At 36.6% G+C, this 23,474-nt stretch overlaps 3 protein-coding genes and 1 pseudogene across 4 annotated transcripts in view; 3 read left to right on the top strand and 1 right to left on the bottom strand.

The window, feature by feature from the left end:
* The window catches only part of RARS2 (arginyl-tRNA synthetase 2, mitochondrial), a 68,935-nt gene extending 57,810 nt beyond the window's left edge, over positions 1 to 11,125 (top strand). For both annotated transcript variants that reach the window (XM_036024448.1, XM_036024447.1), the window contains exons 12-21: positions 1,470 to 1,530; positions 2,723 to 2,799; positions 3,298 to 3,422; positions 3,968 to 4,035; positions 4,120 to 4,229; positions 5,538 to 5,633; positions 7,207 to 7,281; positions 9,052 to 9,115; positions 9,598 to 9,669; positions 10,156 to 11,125. In XM_036024448.1, coding sequence (XP_035880341.1) covers positions 1,470 to 1,530; positions 2,723 to 2,799; positions 3,298 to 3,422; positions 3,968 to 4,035; positions 4,120 to 4,229; positions 5,538 to 5,633; positions 7,207 to 7,281; positions 9,052 to 9,115; positions 9,598 to 9,669; positions 10,156 to 10,173 — 766 coding nt within the window. In that variant the 3' untranslated portion in view covers positions 10,174 to 11,125. The remainder of the gene's footprint in view (positions 1 to 1,469; positions 1,531 to 2,722; positions 2,800 to 3,297; positions 3,423 to 3,967; positions 4,036 to 4,119; positions 4,230 to 5,537; positions 5,634 to 7,206; positions 7,282 to 9,051; positions 9,116 to 9,597; positions 9,670 to 10,155) is intronic.
* Positions 11,126 to 11,218: 93 nt separating this feature from the next.
* SLC35A1 (solute carrier family 35 member A1) overlaps positions 11,219 to 23,474 on the bottom strand; it is a 34,022-nt gene continuing 21,766 nt past the window's right edge. The window contains exons 5-8 of the mRNA XM_028509071.2: positions 16,749 to 16,815; positions 14,597 to 14,773; positions 14,027 to 14,161; positions 11,219 to 11,985 (exon numbers count right to left, since the gene is read on the bottom strand). Coding sequence (XP_028364872.1) covers positions 11,858 to 11,985; positions 14,027 to 14,161; positions 14,597 to 14,773; positions 16,749 to 16,815 — 507 coding nt within the window. The 3' untranslated portion in view covers positions 11,219 to 11,857. The remainder of the gene's footprint in view (positions 11,986 to 14,026; positions 14,162 to 14,596; positions 14,774 to 16,748; positions 16,816 to 23,474) is intronic.
* On the top strand, positions 19,883 to 20,516 carry LOC114494174 (annotated as a pseudogene).
* Positions 20,235 to 21,082, top strand: LOC114494175 (phosphatidylinositol N-acetylglucosaminyltransferase subunit Y-like). The gene has a single exon (XM_028509073.2). The coding sequence runs from the start codon at positions 20,556 to 20,558 to the stop codon at positions 20,769 to 20,771; it is 216 nt and encodes a 71-aa protein (XP_028364874.1). The 5' UTR covers positions 20,235 to 20,555; the 3' UTR covers positions 20,772 to 21,082.

The raw sequence follows: 23,474 nt of genomic DNA, 5'->3' as shown, positions 1-23,474 counted from the left end.
GTGTCGTTTTATCTGCGTGCAAATGTGGCACCGCCTGGTCTGCCAGCTGCCTTTTGTGCCGCACCCCTCCACAATCCACCACCTCGCTGGGTCTGCCTGTTGCCACCCTGTGCCCAGGGTCTGCCAGCCACTGTCTGTGTGCCCAGGGTCTGTCAGCTGCTGCCTTGCATGCCTGGGGTCTGCAAGCCACTGCTTGTTTTTGCCACAGCTCCTCTCCACCCGGCCACCCAACTCCACCCCTCCTACCAGTCTAGATGAATGTTTCTATTTTAACTCCTTGATTGTCGGACTTCCATACAGTTTAATTTTCTGTCAGTTCTGGTTGTTTTTTTGTTTCTAAATTCTTGTTGTTGTTATTTTGGTTGTGCAAGGAGGCACAGTGTGTCTACCTATGCCTCCATCTTGGCCGGGAGTCCTCTTACATTCTTTTTTATTCTTTTATTGGATCAAAAGTTTTCTCTGTTTTGTCCTTTGCTCAAACCAAAAAGTATAATGGGGATGGATGTATGTGACTTCGTTCTTGGAATAATCATCTGTACTAGTGTTTCATAACCTTTTTTCCTTATAACCTCTCATGAATTTTAATACCATAGATATAACGCATATCTATATGTATTATATGCAAATATGTGATTTATACATAAAAAGTAAGATATGTTTTTGTCCTTCAAGAGCCTGCTTTTTGCCTCTATTGAGAATGCATATATTGTGTTATATCAAGATTAGGAGGTAGGTACTAATGATATTTTGATAATCCCAACATTTCAAAAGATCTGAGAACTTTTTAATTCCTCCCAGGGTTATATAGTCAAAAATAGCTTTAATTTTAAATTTCAGTATTTTCAGAATCTTGACTTGAAGTTTTTTAGTTTATGGTTTATTTTTCATTATTTTACATTACATGCAAACTCTCTTGTACTTAATCAGGGATAAAAGAGATAAATGGAATTTTGTCAAAGTACTTTATAATCTTTTAAAATGTTTTAGAATGTATTACTTATGACTGATCCAAATTTTTGAAACTCCTTGATCATACTAACAGAAGAAGAGCTAGAAGATAACTATTTAGCCACTGCATCACCTGTGTTTTACATATATTAAGAAAATGTATTGTAAACAAGTGACAATAGGTGATTCCTTCCAGTAGACTTTGTATCTTTATTATTAACAAATCCTAAAACATTTACCCACAGACACTTTACCTAGAGCTATTTGAGTTATTACTGCATGTCCTAGAGCTCTTATTCACTTATGTTTTTATCTTTTCACAGTACTCTTATAATTAATGTTATTGCTTCCCCAAAACTATTTTTATATGGTATTGGGATTGTAAAAACATGGGTGGTGTATCCCAGGCTGTGGGATAATAGTTGTTCTTACTTAGAAAAGCCTCATTACTAATTAAATAGGTAAAACAAATTATCACCCATATCTGCTTAATAACTCTTAATTCATGGCCATTTTTTCAGAGATCTTGCAGCTGCTATAGATCGAATGGACAAGTATAATTTTGATACAATGATTTATGTGGTAAGTAATCACAATAAAGAACAAAAGATTATGATTCCTACCTCATAAAAACCGCAAAGATAGAAATTGGATGCGATGTTGAAAAACTATGGAAAAATAATTTTGTTAACTATAGAAAGAATTCAATACTAAGTGTGTTTAAGGTGGCAAAAAAAAAACCCCACATAAAAAGTAAAGAGTTCACATTGCTTCATAGTAAAAATAAAATTATTCAAATTAGGAAAATAGTTATGTGAAATGAACATGTACAGATCACTAAAATGCACTTAAAAATAACTTTCTATTTTAAATATTTTAAGATTTACAAGAAGTTTCTAAATATGGCAGAGTTTTCACATACCCTTCACCTAGCTTTCCCCAATGATAATATCTTACATAACGATAATACTTTGTCCATACAGGAAGTTGATATTGGAGGAGACCTTAGTTAAATTTTGCCAGTTTTTATATGCACTGGTATATGGGCCCACGTGTGTGTGTGTGTGAAATTTTATCACATATGTACAGTCACATAACCATCACCAAACCACATTCAGGGTATCGAACTGTTCCATCACAAAACAAACTCCCTCATGGCAACCACTTAATAATCACACCTCCCCCACAAATTAACCCTTGGCAACCACTGCAGTTCTGTTCCCACCACTCCAATTGTGTCGTCGTGCGAGTATTATATAAAAAAAATGGACTCATAGTATGTGACCCATTGAGATTGGCTTTTTTAAAATCACATCGTGAATGCCCTTAAGATTGACCTAACCTCTTCCGTGTATCAGTGGTTTGTTCCATTTGTTGCTGAGTAGTATTTTAGTCTCTTCTTCCCTTTCCTTCTCTTCCAAGTGCAACCTCTCTTTCCCTTAAGAAAAAAAGTTGCCATTAAATATCTTTTTAGAACTTAGCTTTGTTCTTCTTTGAGATAAAGGTAATAACAGCTGAGAGAGGGAATTTAAATAGAATACTCAGAATATTAAACGAATGACCTTACTGTGGGGTGCAACAGCTCTTCCTTCCTTCTCTTCTAGTGCACTCAGACCTTCTTCTAGTGGCATCCTCTCTGTGTGCTTATGTAAAATATAGTAATTGGCAATGACTGTAGTCTGTCAGAACACAGATATTTTAATTTGATTCATGTCCATCCCATTTCTGTAGATTAACTTACCACTCTTCTTTTAAATACTTTTTTTCCCCAAAGACAGACAAAGGGCAAAAAAGGCATTTTCAGCAAGTGTTCCAGCTGCTGCAGATCATGGGATATGACTGGGCAAAAAGGTAATGTCTATAGTGCTTAATTACCTGCCTCAGGATCATGTTAGGTGCCAAGTCCCAAAATGTACCAAGTTGTTAAAGATTTTTCACTGAAATTTCTTCGTTTCAAGATGTTAGTGTGGAAAAGCAGATTTGCTTTTTTGTACTAATTTATGCCCTGGCTTTATTCATGCATAGCTTAAAACATTTAATAAACATTTTTATTAGATGTCTGCTCTTCGTGGCTTGATGGGGGTCAAAATTCTCAACCCCCATCTCCTTTTTTTCAAAAAGGCAACTGGGAATTTAATCACATGCTCATGATTACCTCTATAAAACGATGCTGTGTGTTTACCATCTTCTGTGGCATACAGCAAACCACATCATGTTCTATCTATTAATTTTCAAAAATCCCACACTGAGAGGTGAAGTTCAGACTACTCTCTGAAATGGTATTATTCTGTACTTTGATCACTAGCTCTTTTTCAGTTTTCTGTTAACTAAATGCCTGCTCTGTTTCAGGTGCCAACACGTGCCCTTTGGGGTAGTACAGGGAATGAAGACTCGAAGAGGCGATGTTACTTTTTTGGAAGATGTCTTAAATGAGATTCAATTAAGGATGCTACAGAACATGGCTTCTGTTAAGAGTGAATTCACTTTTTTGTTGTTATGGTCATAATTTCTGTGCCACTTTTATATTTTGCTGGGCTTTTGTGCAGTGTTATTTATTATGACCATTTCTCCATTAAACATTCACTAACCTTGTCAAAAAGAGCTTGCACTAATTAGAGGTGCCAGAATTTTCAGACTTCCTGCTTAAGTATTGTTCAGTTCAATAGTCTGTATTGATATTACCCTGGGTCTCTCTTTTCATGGACAGCTTCAGATTATCATTCCATTGTAGGGAGTGGTTCTGTGAAGTTCCTGTGTTATATAATTCGAAACAAGTCACAAGTCCTATGGCTTTGTTTAACCTTCCCCTTGGAAAATTTATTAGAAAATTAAATTCGTGTATTTCTTCTTTTAATGAAAGGCAGGGGAATTATCATTTTCCAAGGTAAATTAGCCCACTGTGAACATGTCTGTCCTTGAGATTGCCAGCATCCATTTTTGGCAGATTTTATCTCCACTTCAGTCCCTGACTCTATATAGTTTCCTGCAGGTTAAAGACAGACACTTTTATCTGTTTCAGCTACAAAAGAGCTTGAGAACCCACAGGAGACTGCAGAGAAGGTTGGGCTCGCAGCACTTATTATTCAGGTGTGTTAAGACTGCTTCCTATGAGACCCTTTAGTTTGGTAGTAGAACAAGTCCCAGCACTGAAGGTTTACTCTGTCATTTTAGGACTTCAGAGGTTTACTCTTATCTGACTATCAGTTCAGCTGGGATCGTGTTTTCCAGAGCCGTGGGGACACAGGTGTCTTCCTGCAGTACACACACGCCCGCCTCCACAGGTGAGAAGAGGCTGCAGGGAAACACTGGACCACTCTGCCCTTCCCAGGGTGGGGTGTGGCTGCTTGGGAAGGCCAAATTCTGGGCTTCTGTGATATCTCATATTCAAAACTAATAGAAGTACAGTGGACTGACGACCTCTTATGTTGGGTTTTGATGGAGTTTTTAAAATATTATTCAGAATCTACATAGGAAATGCTTTTATGCATATTACTTTATTTACTACTCACAAAAATTTGACCATACTCCATTTTCAGATAAAGAAATAGATTTAGGAAAAATTGAGGCATCAGATTGAACAATGTTAGTTTCAAACACCAGGACTCTGGTCATTCCGCACTTAGGGACAGGAATACATTCTGAGAAATGTGTTCTTAGGTGATTTTGTGGTTGTGTAAACATCACCGAGTGCACTTAACAAACCTAGATGGTATAGTCTACTACATACCTAGGCTGTATGGTATAGAGCCCATTGCTCTTTAGGGGAGCGAAAGTAATTTTCTCTGTACCCTTCCTTCTGAGTTCATGACTGAGGTATCCCTATACCAAAAGACAGATTAGCAGCAGCTGAACAAAAGTTTAATAACATGTGTACTTCCTATATACATGGAAGAGACTCAGAAAAACTGAGTTACTTGCCAAAATGCCTGAAGCCACCACCTTAAATACCATCTACAGCTGAAGACAAAAGATGTTCAGGGTGGGAGGAATCAGCTATGGGAGGTTGCCAGGAAAAGCACTTGTAAAGAAGGGTGAGGTGGTCGTGCAGATTGAAGTCCTGGTCTTCTGCGTAGATAAGAGTTTCTACAAATGACATCATCTCCATCTCCCTGGTACACAGGGAGACACCCTGACAAATGGAGATTTCTCTCACAGATGTCTTTTACAAAGGGTAACTTCTGCTTGATTTTCAGAGCTTCTCCCATATCTTCTGTCTCTTAAAATTAACCAGCCTAAATAATCTTTATGCCAAATATACATATTTTGGGGTGATAACTGTTTTCCTAGGGCTCCTGGGCTGTACAGCATGTTACTATACTCAATACTGTAAGCAGTTGTAACACATGGTATTTGTGTAGTGTTTTGTAACATTGACGGTACACCATCACCAGGTGTTAGGAATTGTAGGAATTTTTCAGCTCCATTATAATCTATGGGAGCACCGCCCTAAAGACAGTCCATGGTTGACCAGCATGATGTGGCATGACTGTGTGCTAAGGAGAGCAAGACTGTACTATGAGATGGTGTTCATCACTTGCAGTTACGTGTCCTTGGGTGACTTGTTTAATCCTTTGTTGTTTTTGTAACAGTTTGGAAGAGACTTTTGGGTGTGGTTATCTAGATGACTTCAACACTGCTTATTTACAAGAGCCACAGTCTGTTTCAATTCTCCAGCATCTTCTCAGGTATGGTTTTCTAGTATTATTGAGTCAGCTTCTCCCTAGTGAAATTGTTACTGAACCCGGGTTCCTGTGCCCGGTATTTCAGAAGGCCAAAACTCAAAGCAGTATTTGGAGTTGATTGAGGAGCCAACCAAGAAGGTGGGAGACCAAATAGTGCCTTCAATTCAGCTTACACCTGGACTAGGTTAAGGAATTTTAAGCTGGAGAAGGGAAGAAGGTGAGTTAGGGTAAATTCTTGTGGTCTTTGGTCTCTTGATAAAGTCTCAAGGAATACCATAGACTCTAAGATGCTCTCAGAGGGCCACATGTGTCAGGGGTGGTATTGAGTTTCCATCGTTCTGTGCAAAGTAAGCTTGTTCATTATAGTCTTGTGGCCATTCCCTTCTCTGAAGCAGAAGTATTGAACTTAGATGTTATTTATGGAATATAGTTGTCCTGAAACTATTGTTTGACCAGTATGGCACAAATTAATCCAGAAACTGTCACAGTCTTGCTAAGCCCCACAGTTTAAACATTAAGCAACCTATGCATACAAAGGGAATGGGTAGGTTGATATAGCTTTGTTAAGGGAAAAACAGAGGATCTAACTTGCAGAGCTGAGCTGAGGGCCTGGCTTATGGGGTACAGTTACAACAGTTATGACTATTGTTGGTTTGCTGACCACTGGAATGAACAGGCCAGTAGCTAGCTCCTACCTGTCCCTTGCCTGTCGCCAGCATTTCCCTAAAGGAGACCAAGAAATGACTGTCTGCCTTTTGGGTGCAGAGGGCATGCTCATGGTCAATTGCTAGGTCTTAAAACTATTACCACTGAACTAGCCCAGGTGCCTACCATCCTCTAGGTGGTGGTATGAGAATGTGAACCCTGGTGAAAGAATAGCTGTTCAGTTTTTTAAAAGATCTTCTCACCCTCTGTGATAAGTGAAGGAAAATCTCTGCCTTTGTCAGCTTCCTTGAAACCGTCTTTCATTTGCCTCTTGGTTTCAATTCACAGTTTCAAATATACATCTGTCTGAGGCCCTCATACTAGGTAGACCTCCCCTTTGAGCTCTCTCTCACGTTGGTGGGGAAGTCCGACTTGTGACGAGATCTGTTTCTGGAAGAGATGTGGCTGGTTAACAAGGCAGTTTGCTCTGATTGCCACACAACGGGTCAGTCGTTCTTTCCTGGGATCAGAAGGATTTAGTCTATTCACATCTGACTGATTTTGTGAGGAAAATAAGCCAGCTTAGTTTTCTTGGCATTGACGGTAGACTGTTTGCCAGTTTCTAGATTATGTTCCTGAACGTCACTAAGTGACTTTTTACATTCAGTTCAACAGCCCTGATTTGAGTTCCTGCTCTGGGCTAAGCCTAAGGGATAAAAAGGTGATTTAGAAAGTACCTGCTATCAACAAACTTGTGAGAAAGAAAAATGTGCCTTTATTGTCAACTGTCCCCAAGGTCTTTTTTCAAATACCCTCTAACCCTGCTGATGCCAAGTCAACCTCACATCCTATGTCTTTGTCTTAACAGTGTAGCTTAGGGTACTATGTGCAATCTTCCCCTGACAGCTACTTCTGCCATCTATTTTTTCAGGTTTGATGAAGTGCTTTACAGATCATCTCAGGACCTTCAACCTAGGCACATTGTCAGTTACCTCCTAACTCTAAGGTAACTTTATAATCCTATTTTCAGATGTTAAAAGACATTTAAGACCTGATCTGACAAAGGACCTTTCTGTCATCTGAAGTTTTCCTGTAAACAAACCCTTAGGCCTAAAAAAATTATGTTCTTTAAGTTATAGAAATTCTTGCTTCCTCATTGCAAATTAGCAACTAATGTTTGTTCATTTATTCGCTCAGTGATAGGAGGTACAGTCACTACAGTCGAGTGAACAGGAAACAGCCCTATAGGTTACAGAAGCAGTGCCTGTGTGTTAGGATAGAGTGGATCTAAGAAAAATGTTAGAGCACTCAGCCCAACCTTGAGGGATCAGAGAGTGCTCTTTGGAGGAAGGGAATAGATATTAATCAGGAGAAGCAAGGTGGCAGAGAAGGAGGAAGACCAAAGTTGAGCAAGAACATGATATATGAAAAGAACTATAAGCATAGCCTTGGGAGGGATCAGAAATGCAGCATTTACATGTGTCTTTGCCATGTACTAAGGCATTTCCTCTTATTTTCAGGGCACCAGGATCCACAAAAAGATTTTAAGCAGAGGCACAGAAAAATTGGTCAGCTAGAAGGTAGAAATGAATTGGGAAGTGAGTCAGCGACACTTCAATAGAAATGTCATGGTGGTTATTTTAGAAATTTTGAGAAGTTGATTCTATCTTCTATAGCAACAGCTATTTAAGAAATATTTGCTTTTACACGATTTACTGAAATCAGATTTATTGGGACTGTTCTATTGATTATGCTTTTTATCTTGTCTTCCCCAGATTTAAGTAGTTTTTTCCTTTAAATTCCACTTAAATATATAGAGATGAAGGATCCTGAAAGTCTTATTAAATGTCACTTAGTAATTAAAACAGATGTCATAAGCATCATTTCTCTGGTACGTTGTTGTACTTGGTGCCATACCTAAATAGAAAAGATGCAGCCCTGGCTGGCAAAGCTCAGTGGATTGAGCGCGGGCTGAGAACCAAAGTGTCCCAGGTTCGATTCCCAGCCAGGGTACATGCCTGGGTTGCAGGCCATAACCCTCAGCAACCGCACATTGATGTTTCTCTCTCTCTCTCTCTATCTATCTCTATCTCCCTCCCTTCCCTCCCTAAAAATAAATAAATAAAATCTTTAAAAATTAAAAAAAAAAAAAAAGAAAGAAAAGATGCTTTAAAGATGAGTGGCTGGGATTGAAAAAAAAAGTCCATGGAAAAAATAAAACCAAAAATGAGTAGCTGGGTAGCTCAATTGGTTAAGAGTGTCACCCTGATCCCTGGTCAGGGCACACATACAAGAATCAACCAATAATGAATGGCATAAATATGTGGAACAACAAATTGATGTCTCCTTCCCCCAAAATCAATTAATTAAAAAAATATATATGAGTGGCCAGTATGTGTGCACAGTGCACTGTTAACTACTCTCTACCTCACCTCCTTACCTCTGTAGGAAAGCCAGGCCATATTAAAGGAAGCCTAAATGAGGGGAAAACTCATTAGAAAGGTCTTGTATACTTGTAAAACAAATAATGAAATCATAATCTTTAGAACTTGCCACCTAGTAATAGCAGAACCAGGACCAAAATCTAAAATTTGAGTTTAATGTGAATTCTGGTCTCCCTTTCCAACCTTTAGTACATTTTAATGGCTCTATCTAGGCTTTGGGGGTTTTTTTGTTGTTTTTAATCTTTAAATTGAGAAAGTAAGATTAGCTATCAGGCTTATACCACAGGAAATGGCTGCAGGTCCTAACTGCGACTTCCCTCTTCTCGTTTCAGTCATCTTGCAGCTGCGGCACACAAAACACTGCACATAAAAAGCAGTCCTCCTGAAGTCGCTGGGGTATGTCACATTGACTGTGTTGTCTGTAATAACATCCTCAGATTAATATTACTGAGTCAGTCTTGCAAATCTTTCTAAAACAGCATACTATTTTTCAACTATAGTAATGTACTTAATAGTCTAAGGTAATAATTAGAAGAATTAGGTCGTAACAATCAGTGTTTATTTACTTTCCAACATACAACACTGTGAAACACATTTGTCTACATCAGGTATTACAGCAATGAGTTTCCCCTTATGTGAAGCTGTACTGTATGATGATACTGTCACTCTCACTCCCCAGCCCTCAACTACCAGTATTAAGACAAGGAATTCTAGGAATTTGTATTCCCTTGCCTACAGCAAGTGCTAGGGCACTTTGAGATATTATTTCTACTTTAAATTAGAAATTAGATTACTCTTAAAAACATTCTTATTTATTCAATTTGTGGTTAGCCAATAATGGAATTGAACATTTAGTCATTCTTTGATTTATTTTGCAGGCCAGGCTTCATCTTTTCAGAGCTGTGCGTTCTGTCCTGGCCAATGGAATGAAGCTTCTTGGAATAACACCTGTATGTAGGATGTAATTTCTAATTAAAATGGCTTTTTAAATACTAAACTAATTCTAGTTATCTATTCTTATATGCCTTGCTGATTAGAATTTTAAGCTGTTCTGTATCAGAATCTATGTATTAAGTCTATTAAGTGATTTACCAACTTATTAAATCTTGGTCCTTAAAAAAAATCATCTGAGTTCCCTCATGGTCAATAAGTACTAAATAAACATTTATAAAATTCAGTTAAATCTTTTAAATTCATTGTGGTCTAATGGGAATAAAGGACCAGAATTTAAACTCTACTTTTATGTTTCTTATACTTTCTTTCAGAAATTATTCTTGTAACTGAGATTATATAATGTTGAAAAATTATCTCAAATTTCCTCTAAGTACAGCTAGTTCTGAAAATATTTAGGGAGACCAATATTAAGGCTTTTTGCCAATACAGCTGACACTTCCAGAGAACAGATCTTCTGCTTGTCTTTTCTTTGATATATACAGGTAACTCTTACTATGTGAGCTTGGGAACTGAATATATTTGAACAACAAGAAATTACTTGTTCAGTATTGTATTAGGGTCTTTTTGTAAAAATTAGTTAAACCATACTTTGAAATGGAATTTCTCAAATCAATTCCTTCATGTGTCTGTCTGCATATTGGCAAAGTACATTTTGTGTGAATTGTGTAGGTCAATATAAGTAGGGTGTGATCTGTTTCATTAGTATGGCTGTCCTCACCTGCCAGCATTTTCATTCAGGTCTGCTGTGATTTATTTTCAGTGTTGCTACTAGAAGTCTTCTAAATACCAACAATCTATCTTGACAAACAGAAGAAAATTTGCATGGACCAAGCTTCTCTAGTTGAATGTTAGCAAGTATGGTATACCTTCTTAGTCCTAAAAGACTCATCCGTGCAGTTTCAATTTTAAGTGTGCTGGCTTCCAGATGCTAATTTTCTACTTAAAATATCACTAAGATTTAGTTAGCACAAACCAGCCATGGAATAAAGTATACAGTCAGGACATAATTTTCATGTTCAATATCCCATTCCATTTCTTTGAGGAAGAGTTCTCCTTCTCAGGTCAGTGTTAGTAGCTGCCTATATAGTTGAATCTTGAGTGAAATGACACAGGGGCAGTGTTGGTTAGAACCGAGTCTTTCCAAAAGCAGATCCTTGAGAAGACTGTTCACTAATCCCCACAGCTTGGAGCCCTAGAACACTGACTACAGTCCTTATAAACTTTTTTTTTTTTTTTTGCTTAAGGCTAGGCAGAGTTGGTTTGTAGCTGTTATTTGCAACCAGAGAAACCTAACACAATTGCAGCACAGAGAAATTTTAAATGTAATGTTTGGGGTTAAAAGTTTATGTTTTTACATTACCTTAACAGTCATATCTATAACAAAAAGTGATCATACAGATTTCATATAAAGTTTATTGCTGAATTTCCTCATTAACATTATAGAAATTTTTTTAAAAACACAGAAATTTCACAAATTATTGTAAGCCCCACAGCTAAACATACTTTATTAAAAAAGTACAAAAGTGACATTAGAAATATTTTTTAAAGAAAAGTATATCATCTAACAAAGAAATATGACTCCAGACAATGAATGGCACAAATACAGCACTTAACAGTGTACTCAGTCACCACCTAGAAACCACCATCTGAGTTATGAAATACTCAGTTTGAGAAGGTGCACACTTGATTGTTTCTCACTAGCCTGTCTTGTTTTTGCCTCTCCTATAAGAAAAGAACTAGGTCTTCACTGCTATTAGGGCAAAATACTGTACATAAATTGGAGAACAAGGAGGGGCCATCCTTCTCCTCTGGTACCTGAACAAGATAGCAGTTAGTACAGAAATGGCTTTGGCACTTTAACCTTTAACATTGTCCCAAACCTTATTATTTGACTATTATAGCCTCACATGATTTTTTAATACCATATCATCTCCATACTTTTTATATACATTATATATATACATATAGATAATAAAAATTCCTTCATTCTAAAACAAAATGTGTTTACCCCAGACAGGTCACATTAAATCTTCTGTAGCAATTCACTCACTTTCTTCTTAATTCTAATGCCACACAGTTAATTTTGATACATGTGTGTGTTTAAGCTACCTTCTGGGATTGATTTAAGGCTCTAGTTTAATGCAAATGGTTTAATCTTAGCAGGAATCTCTTTTGCAGCTGAAATCACACACCACTGATTCTCTCTTTGGAAGCTGTTTCTGCTTGTTGGATGGATGTAGTGTCTTGTCTGGGTAATCCATAGAAATATATAGAAACACACACGAGAAGAGTACCCAGAGCAAAGGTAAGAGCTGAAAAGAAAACAAAATGAGTTTTATCTGTATTTGTGCCTGTAAAACTAATATAACAATGATTAATTTAAAATTTTGAAAATTTTTAATTACAGTTTTACACCATTCCTTTATTTGCATTTATGACAAGAGTCAATTTTAAAATGAAACGTAAATATGGGAAATAAGTAAATCTAAATGTTCTGTTTCTACAATGGTAAGATTTAGAAAGATAAGGGAGTGACAATCACTGAGTGTACACTTTCCAAGAACACGAGTAGTATGCCTGTCTTTCCACCACTGGCAAAGATCATACTAACTTCCCTATATGCTGATTAAACTAAAGAGAATTGGAGTGTGGTTTCTCCATGATACTAGAAACCTGTGAAAATTTGGAGCAAAAAGTAGCTGACCAAAATTCAAAGAGTCAGGTGACCAATGATTGAAACCACTGAAGATTTCTAAAACACAGAGGAGGTGGTGATTTACTAAGTAAAATTCCATTCTGCTAGGTTTGTCTTTCTTATCATCGTAATCCTACAACTTGTCCCAATTTGACCAGTAGTCACTTTATAAATTAATGCTTATGTTAAAACAGTATATTCCATTCAAAAGTGAATCACAGTATATATGGAGTACAATGGCACAGTCTTAACAGCTTTAAAAATGGCATGTAAAGAAATGCCATCATGCTATGACTTCAGTTCAACCCTAACCAGAAAAGACTAGCTTTACCTTCAAAAAAGCAGAAGGGGATAAAATAAATCTAAATAAGAAACTGGGAGATTGCTAAGACAGTCTAATTTCCTTGACCATCGTTAAGATAGAACATTCACCAAAAGCATCTTATACTGTTTCCAAATATTCTGTGGGGGCAATGTCATAATGTCAATGTCACAATGTTGAGCATAATGATGGACCAGAACTTCAGTTAGAAGTTGACCCAAATCAGGTACGAAAAATATCTAAAGGAGGCTCTGTAAATATCTGATACTTAAATGTTAAGTGGGCCTTATATAGAATACTGTGTGCCAGGCACTGATCCAGGCATTTTACCTAAAGCAACCCTATGAGATAGGTGATACTACCATTCCTATTTTATAGAAGAAACACTGAGACACAGGTTAGTAACTTCTCCAAGGTTTCATAGCTAATAAATGGCACAGGTGAAATTTGAACCATATTATAAAATGGTTTTCTAAGATTTCTATGAGGTTGGTATTCCCTCTATTTGCATTTATAACAAGAGTCAATTTTAAAATGAAATATAAATACAGGCAGGTCTGTTTCTTTTTACTCAATGTTGATATTTGACAGATTTCCCTCACACATTAGTAAATAAAATTATTACAAAATAAAAGCACCCGCAATGAAGTCAACACCACTGCTTTAATAAGGGGCCAACTTAATGCTGCAGGTGGGATAGAGAAAATTACATTAGAAGGACTAGCATGGTGGTGGTGCAAGAATGCCTACGGTGGTGAATTTTGTATTAATTACATATTAAATGAAATAAAGATAATCTTTATAAAGAGAAAGAAAATTTCGATTTGAATTGTAATTTCAAAACCAGTTTGCACCCAAGTCCAAAACAGCTAGAAAGGTGCAAACTAAAGAGGGAATGAAAGAATTTTTCTATTCTTCCCTCAAAATAAAATGTTTATTCTAATTCCACTGCTGAAAATAATCACATCCTAAAGTCCTTGTATTTATTTCCTTGTGTACCTCATCACAGTACATTCGTCCTAAAGCACTTCAATTGTCTTACGTCTAATACCTGGAGGCTTTGACAGCAAAAAAAGCTCTTTCTAGTAACTGAGCGGCCCCTCACTCCCACATAGAACCAGCACTCCTCAGCTTAAGCCCCAGGACTATTCTCAAAAAACCTAAGTATTGCTGACCCACATTCCACGCAACCATGAACTGCTGCACTTAGAGAATAAATTATAACAAAACTAGGAATTTCTGTAAACACTGTAACCAGTGCCACATCTAAAAGACAAATCAAGGACACGAACAGCTTTTCCACGTTAAAAACTTAAAGATACAAACTGAGACATACTTATCTGTAATCCAAACAGCATCACGGAAGCAATGGTAGAAAGGATAATGGCTGCTGCTGCAGAAAAGCCTTTCATGATGTTGTCTGTGTACTTGACCACAACAGAAGTGTAGAGGCCTCCAACACTTGCGAGAACTTGTATACAGAAAGAAATAAAATCTTAACACTCAGATAAATGAAACAAACATTTTATGATGGTAATGCCGTTTTCATCCCCAGAGATACCATACTAATTTACCTGGGAAAATACTGTTTTTCTTACAAGCAGCCATCTGAGTTTATATTAAAATTCAGTAATAGTTCCTATAAAATGTTTTTCAGATGCCCAAAGGACTGTGTAGTCTACTACTAAATTGTACACATTTACTACTAATACATTACCTTTGATTGTGTAGGCTACATTGCTTTGGGACAGCTATGCCATGAAAGTCAATAAAATCAAAATTACATTTTCAGGCTGGTGTTCACAGTATAATGGAACAATTTCAAAATGCTATAATGGCTTAAAATGGACATCTAACTTTAAAAAAAAAATAGTCTACCAAGAACCTTTAATTCCTGGATACTTACAGATGACAAACCAGACATAATATGTGTAACCATAGAAAAATCCTTTTTCTTTAATTTCAGCTCCATCTGACAAGTAGACGCCAACTAATGTCACAACAATCCCTGATAGATACATTTGAATGTTTCTCACCCAAAGGGAAGTGTCTGAACTCTTTAAAACTTTTTCAAAGTACACTCCTGAAAGAAAATTAGACGTGCAAATATGAAATAGAAATATTAGAAATTAACTTAAAATGTTTTTCACTTAGAACAGTAACCTGGAGGTATGATAATATAAAGTATATGATTTGTGGAACAAACATTTTACATTAAATATACATTTATTATGTTGGCATGACATGCATACTAAACATTACCAATATGTATTAAGAACAGGTTCTGCCATTACTATAGCAATAAGATAGATCACAACAAAAGACTTTGGTCATCTAGAAGACTATATATACTATTAAGTGTTAATTATCTTAATCATACCCCTATAATATCTGCCTAGTATTGAATACTCCCAGTTTTGCAAATTAACTTACATAATCACCACTTGGGATTTTTTTCAGAGTAAGTAACACAACCAAAATAAACTTTAAATAGAACTTGCCGAGTATAGTCATCTTCCTTAAAGCAAGGCTCCCCAAGCCAAGTTCATACACAGTGTGAGAAGAACCAAGAACTCCCCAAGTAGGTAATAGATTTTATGTATGTGCATTTTTCTGGGGTTGGGAAGTCCACAGCTTTTTTCAGATACACCAAAAGTGCACATGTCCCCCCTCCCAAATCACATACCACTGCTGTAAGTTTTATAACTTAAAATAAATGCATGTTTAACAAAGACATTAAAGATTTTAATTATAAATACCATGTTAATTAGAGACTTAGGAACTGCCACTGAAGTAATAACCCACTAAAAAATTCTAATGAAAAACAAGATTGTTTTTAACAAACATATGTTGGAAAGAGCCGGCTAATTGGAACAAACGTATGATGGCTTTTCCTCTTTCCACCTTTGAACTTCCTATCTGGGAAAACCACTTAACTACAGAGTGCTCAGTTATTCCAGCATAAAGAGTATTAAAACTCCCCCATTTCCTCAATTGTGTATTGAGAAGTTGAACTAAGTAGAATTGTTGGATACAAACATTTAATTGTTCAAAATAATGCTAAAAATCAAATATATTATGTTAGGGGTGACTCAGTTTTGTTTCTAATTTGCTAGTTACTAAGAATAAAAGTTCATCATGATACTATCATTAAGTATATTCCCCAATTTGTATTTTCCCCTCTTATTGAACATCTTTTTTACAAGTAATATTTCACTTTCATATCCAGCCTACTTTCCCAGTCAAAAATAAAAGCAAAGTCCTAATTCTTGAAGTAACACAAAGATAAATAATCAAGACAACAGCTATAAGTAATATACTCTTTACTAAAAACTTGCAGTTTGTTCTCTGTTGGAACTATTTGTAAGACACATTTCATTTATGTTACATTACACATTCATACACTGTCTCTTTTTTTTTTCATACACTGTCTCTTGATTGAATGGAGGATTGCCTGTCCCTACAGGATTCCAGACTTCCTTGTTTGCTTGATGTTAGTGATTTTGGTTCTTGATCCTCTTTTTTTGGCTGGTACTTTTATGTATTAAGTTTTCTGAGATACTCTCCATACCACCCCTTTTTTCTCCCTACTCCAATACTTCCTAATCTGTTCAAGAAGAGGGAGAACTTGAAGCTACCAGGGAAAAACAGATACTGAACTAGTGACTAATACCCTAGAGAAGCAGAATCTAGCCTGAGGAGACTGACAGTTCCAGGAAAATGAAGAGGCACTGAAGCTTTCTGATGGCTAGTTACCTCTATTTTTCAAAGGTCTTTTCATTTACTTCCCAGTTCTTGGCAGGACTAAGGATGGTCATGGACCAATCTATCCTTAGATAACAGTAAGTATGAAAGAGGACTGAGGTCTGAACTGAGTTAATCACTACCATGTGTTTACTGGAAAAACAGCTGACACAGAACTAAATGACTATAAGTAAGAAGGTAAGCTTTACTGGAAATAAAATCATTAGTTATAATAAAACAAGATAAACCAGATCTCTAAAGTTTGATATTTTAAAAACTGGACAACAGAATAAAATGACGCTTTTATGATTTACCTGCAAATCCTGAGCACAATACAGCAATAGCTATAGCGCCAAACCCTAACAATGGATTCTGTTCCACCTGCAATAGTAATGTTTTAAGTTATTTTCAGTGAGTGAATAGAGAATTCATCCAAGAGACCAAATAAATGAATATAAAAATTTATGTTACATTTCTACTGAAAGTATTCACCATATCAGAAATGGCTATTCTATAGACTAACACAGGACCAAACAAAAGGCCATCTAGAGATTAACCAAAGCACTTAACTTAAAAGTGTGACCCTCAAATTGCAGTCATAGTAAATGCTTAAAATAAATGTGTGCGTACTTCCTAATAATCATGGGCACCCTAGCATAGACTTTGCATAGTCAGCCTGCCTCCCAGTGGGGTGGTAACTTCTGCCACCACCCCAATTCAGGCCTTCATAGTATCAATCATAGAAACATTAACAGTTTTAACTTGTTTTAAGATTTCCCGCTTCATTGAATTTTTATCAAATATTAATAGCATACATGCTATGTACCAGACATACTACTATATACTAAATGAATATTTATAAGAGTATATTTAGTATATAACATATACTGTTATAAATGAATATTTAATATATATTTAGTATTTATACTTAATATATAAATATAACACTTATATGCTAAATATTCATTTAGTATATAATATAGTATATACTAAATGATGCACAGCTGTGGTTCCTAAATAGTTCATGGATAGAAGAGATTCAGATATATGTAATATGTAATAATACTGTGCTAACAGATGCATATATATGGGCTCCAACCTATTACTTCAGCTTTATTTGATTTCCTTTCTCTTCACTAAAGTAATCCTCAGGAGCTTTCATCAGTCTTTCCTCAGAGATAAATATACTCTCTGGGCTAACAATGAAACTAAAGAGTTGAGATGTGTGACTAGTATATATGACAAGCACACACCCTGTTCAAAATAAATAAGCCTGATATAAGGAGAGTATTAGTTCATGTTAAGTACCTGAAAAAGAAAGGTTGGTCTAAAATATCTACATGAAGATCAAAGGAGAAAGAACTCTCGACTGTTGATCCCTGGATCAACAGCAACATCATCACCTGTGAACTTGTTAGAAATAAGCATTGATGTGCCCTACCCAAGACCCACTTAATCAAACTGTGGGGCTGGAGCCCAATAATCCACTTGACCTTCCATTTGATTCTGATGGACACTAAAGTCTGAGAACCAATGCTATAGACTACTCCTGATACACACGAGTGCTTTCCTCATACGAAGTACAGGACTGGCATATTTATGAGGGAAAAAATGGTGTGAGATTTCACCTATCCCAACAACTAAACTGCTAGTAAAGTCAAACTATTAAAAATAGTATGTGATAAATTCTTGGCTTGCTTGTCTGCCAGTTCAGTCTCTCTACAGTTAGGAAAAACAGTTATAGACATGGCTTCCCTGGCATTTAACTCTAACTAGTAAGAAAATTCCAGGTGATGAAGTGGAAGTGGTGGAAACTTTGAAGAACCATGTCATTTTACCATGAGTAATAGCCAAACAAAGCATAGTTAAGAAACATAAGTGCTAGTCTTGAGTCAAAATTCAAACAAGTAAAATTTCAAGTTAGCAGTCTATAGCTAATAGGAAGATGGTTTAAGAGAGATAAGAGGTTCTGAAGAATGAGATTCTGATGAAGAGTAAATATATATATATATACATAAAGAAACCAATGTTACTAATTAAGAGCCTCTTCAATGAATTCTGATTTTATAAGAACATACAAAAGAACTGCAGTGCACTTAACCAAGAGGAATCTAACCAGGAATTTTAGTATCAAGAATTTGGAAACTCAGAGTAAGCAGAGACTTACAAAAATCATTTTAAATATTAAAAGGCTTTTAAAAGTATGTTTAGGTCAGGGAAAAAAAGGGTATGTTTCTTAGGCTAGATGCTATACTGTTAAATGGCAAGAAAACAGGTACCCAAATATATTTTACTTTTCCCCTGTGAATAATTTTAAATAATAAATAATAAACATATTTAAAAGGAAACTAAAGTCTAAGACATTTGGTTTGTTATTATGAAAATACCTAGCTAACTAAAACAAATTCAAAAGTATCTTGACAACAAACAGTAGCAAATCAAGATATTGATAACTATGTCTTTGAGGAATAATGGAGAATAGAAGCATGCCAGAAAACATGAATTGGGCACATACTGTCCACTTTTTCCAAAAGGCTCAGAAAAGAAAGCTGCGTAAATTATAGATGCTGCTTGCGACTGGTAAGGCAGCCCAGGACAGTTACCAAGAGCACAGGCTCTGGAGCCACACTGCCTGGACTGAAGCAATGTGACCTGACACACGACTAACCAACTTCATCTGTCAGTTTCCTCATCTAAAATGGAAATGAAAACAATACTAGCTTCAGCCCTCACGGATGCTCAGTTGGTTCAAGAGTGCCACCACGATACACCAAGGTTGCAGGTACCATCCCCAGTTAGGGCACATACAAGAGTCAACCAGTGAATGCATAAGTGGAACAAATCAATGTTTCTCTTTCTCTAAAATCAATAAATGAAAATTAAAAAAAAAAACTAATACCAGCTTCACATGGTTGTAGGAATAACTGAGTTAAATGCAAAGCACTTAGAACAGGGGTATCAAGCTCATTTTCACTGGGGACCACATCAACCTCGAGGTTGCCTTCAAAGGGCTGAATGTAATTTTAGGACTGTATAAATGTAAGTATTCCTTAACTAGGGACAAGGAGCTCGGAGCTGCCACCAGATAGAAACAAGGTGCCGGGCCAAATATAAAACAAGGTAGAGTGCTGGATTTGGCCTGTGGGCCTTGTGTTTGCCACCCACGTGTTTACTGGTATTTAGTGCTGTATAACTGATTACAGCTGTTACTGTTATTATTAGCAAAATGGTTGAACAGATGACTTAAAGAACTTAGAAAGTTTAATGGTCATATCACCAGAAAACAATATGGCTTCCCTAGGAGTGAGACATACCAAATTTCCTTATTGAAATGATTCCTAGAAAGCAATGAGAGGGAGTCCATAGATAATGTTTAGCAAGAAATTTGACAGATTTGCATAATATTTTTTGTGAAGGAGACAGAAATTTAGTGAGGAAAATAGTACAATTCTATACATAGCTGAGTGAATGCTCATACAGCACAACCAAGCTAGACTGACAACCAAAACCATATGAATTGAGCCACCTTGGAAACGTCCTCTAGGCCCCATCAGGCCTTCAGCTGACTGCAGTCCTTCCTGACACCTTCACAGCTACCTTCAAGAGATCTCGAGCTTGCTTGGCTGGGCCTGGCAGAGGGCAGTGAGGGGCAGTAGCTGACAGCCCACCATGCTGAGTGCAGCGTGCGGCAGGCTCGCCTTAGGGTGGCGCAGTACACGCGCGCTACGGCGCGCTGCCGTCTGTGGTCACCCGTAGGTGCCTGGGCGGGTCAGGGTCGCAGCAGTTGGCTGACCAGAGCGAGAGGACTAAGGAACTGCCCAGCGCCTTTGACCCGGCGCTGCTGGAGTTCTTGGTGTGCCCACTTTCCAAGAAGCCACTCAGGTATGAAGCATCGACAAATGAATTTGATTAATGAAGAGTTGGGAATAGCCTATCCAATTATTGATGGGATTCCTAATATGATACCTCAGGCAGCTAGGATGACACAACAGAACAAGAAGGAAGAAGATATGGAGCAGCATTAAATCATAATTAAAAACTACATTTTAAAAACTAAATTTTCTTAATACTGACTACCTTTTTAAAAAGTCAGGGTGGCAGGTAATAAGTGGGAGAGAAGAATGTTTCTGTCTCTTCCTACATTGACTGTCCTTTTTCCATTGGTCTCTTTAGCAGGACTGTTCTACTTGGCCTCTATGGAAGAAAACTTCCCGCAGGGCTGCACGAGCACAGCCAGCCTCTGCTTTTACAGCCTGCTCTTGCCCATTACCATACCAGTGTATGTGTTCTTCCACCTTTGGACTTGGATGGGTATTAAACTCTTCAGGCATAATTAATGCAACCAGAGCCAAGATGGTATATACATTAATAATAAGTCTTGAGCATCTGTCTCTGAAAGCTCAACTACATGGAAATACTGGAAACAAACTTAATTTTCAGGAAAGATCCTATACCTAGTTTCTGTCAAAGATTTAGAGCTATGGGAGGCTTAAGCTGCAGAAACTTTTTTAGTATACTTTGGTTCTGCTCTTATTTTTTGAAGGTTCTAATTCATAACTGCTGTATCAGAAGCAATTCAACACTGTGGCTTGTTGGAAATGAACAACTCCAACCATCATCTAATGACTTTATTTCATTTCCCTTTCATCTAAAAGTTAATAATTTGAAATTTTATGTTTGTTTTAGAAACTCTTTGGTGAAGTCACATGTTACAGATAACTGAAATAATTCCAAAGGACCTGTGTTGCAACAGTTGTAAAGAAATGCATTGGAACTACTATGATATAAAACTATAATAAAATGGAAATTTCATGAACTTGCAAAAAAAAAAAAGAGAGAGAGAGATCTCAAGCCAGAAGTACCTAGCTAAGGCACCCTCAAATCCCTGACCCATAAAACTGAGAGAGAATAAATGTTTCTTTAAAGAAAGTGTCGACTAAAGTGAATCTAATGGTATAGCCTCAGGACTCCGGTCCTGTGCTATCTAAAATTTTCAGTGACAACCCAAGACATATTTGTCAAATCTGTAGAAAGCATAATACTCAAAAGAAAAAGCTAACTGGAAAGACCTCAAAGGCCTGAAAAATGACCCAAAGCTAAGTGTAATAAATACAAACACATCCTGAATTTTGGTTTAGAAGAAGCCCACTGCACATGACACATTTGAGATAAACTATTTGTGTGAAACAGCTACATGTAGTTGTGTATAATCAGTTATAAAATGGATACTCCCCCCCAAAAAAAAACAAATATAATCTGCTGACTTAACAAGTCCCTGGTATTTAGAACAAAATGAGGTAATTAGCAAGTTATCCCTCATACTGCTCAGTCAACATCTAGAGATAATGTGGAATACATATAGGAGAGAAATACAGGGAATATTGGAGCAAGAGGCAGGGATCAGGAAGTCTCTGAAAACCATATAGGTGAAATCACAAGGTTGTCTCAGAAAGGGGAAAAGGACTTAGAAAGTAGAGATGTGACACTGTCCTCAAACATTCAGAGGATACATGGGAATTTGTAGGAATCGGAGTTATTTTGGTAAGAACAAAGACAATGAGAAGCAGTTACAGGAAACCAAACTATTTAAAGTATGAAAGAACTTTCTAGAACAATTTTCAACCTTTTTCATCTTATGGCACACATAAACTAATTACCAAAATTCTGCAGCACACCAAAAATACATTTTTTGCCAATTCGACAAACAACATAATTTTGATGGACAGCTATTCTTGTGTTGGCTGTTGTCACACTTTTATCTGATGATCTCAGGGAAAAGAAGTCAGTGCCCCAGGCTAAATAGTCAGGTACTGCATGTTTTAAAAATCCTCATGGCACAACAGTGTACCTGACACAGTACAGCAGTTGAAAATCACTGTTCTACAGGGATCCAAAAGTAGGATAAGCTGCCCTGGACTCTGCTTTAGTTTACTGTATTTTTCACATACATTACCCATGTGAGTGGACCTAACATCTCTAATGGTGTGAGGTATTGGGTTGGCCAAAAACTCTGTATCTTTTTTTCCTGTAAAATGAAAGACATTTTTCATTCTCTTTAATAACTTTATTAATCTGGATATTTTGAATATCTTGCTTATCTCCCAGGTGATTAAACATTAATTGTTCTCAAGTAATGATTTGATTGCTATCAACTTCAACTGACCTACTCCACCATGGGGCTGTAACACATTCAGTCAGTCACAGCACCTTCTCTATACACTGCACAAATCTTTTCTGTGTGTTTCAGTTGTGTTTTTACCTTTCTTGAAATAATAAAGCATAATGTGCAGAAAATATTGCATATTTTCTTCCATCTTCACTATTAAAATGGTTATACAAAAATTCACCAATTTTGGTAAGTTTTTTTTAAGTGCACACTGATATGACAGCTCTCACAATACAATCTAACAAAATTGTTTCGAATGAAATTAAAGGCAACTAAACACTCACTACTAAAGCCATCTTACAGAAAAAAACAAATGAACTTTTTGGCCAACCCAATATTATTTAAAGTTCACATTTAACTTATAATTACATATTTGCCTTACTTCCCAACAAATTATTTCTCTGTAGGTCTGCAACTGAGTTAAATGTGCAGTGCATATTTGATGAGTTTTTTGAAATGTCACCAGGAGTATCAGCATGTTTAAACAGATAAAGACAATAAATATTAATCTAAAACTCATTTTTCTGGAGAAAAAATCTTCACTAGAGAGTAAGTATCTAATAAAAAGGAACTGACTCCCTGTTTTCACAACCTCTCCTTCTCTCTCCAGATGCCCTGTACTCCTAAGAGAACTTCCACTTACTAAAAGTTGAAGACAGTCTTCAGTTGTAGAAGGAAACTAATAACTTTTAGAAAGGCATTCACTAGAGTTCCACTTCCTACTGCTCTTTAGGAAAATAACTGATTAAAGAATATAACTTTTTTTTTTTTAATATTTTATTTATTTATTTTTTTAGAGAGGGAAGGGAGGGAGATAGAGAGAGAGAAACATCAATGTGCGGTTGCTGGGGGTTATGGCCTGCAACCCAGGCAT

Source organism: Phyllostomus discolor, chromosome 4 (assembly GCF_004126475.2).
Source record: "Phyllostomus discolor isolate MPI-MPIP mPhyDis1 chromosome 4, mPhyDis1.pri.v3, whole genome shotgun sequence".
Lineage (NCBI taxonomy): Eukaryota > Metazoa > Chordata > Mammalia > Chiroptera > Phyllostomidae > Phyllostomus > Phyllostomus discolor.
This window is presented reverse-complemented; position numbering and strand designations above follow the sequence as displayed.

Bases quoted from the DNA above. Each gene is read 5' to 3' on its own strand.
- LOC114494175 (XM_028509073.2), top strand. From the start codon at position 20,556: ATGTTTCTGTCTCTTCCTACATTGACTGTCCTTTTTCCATTGGTCTCT.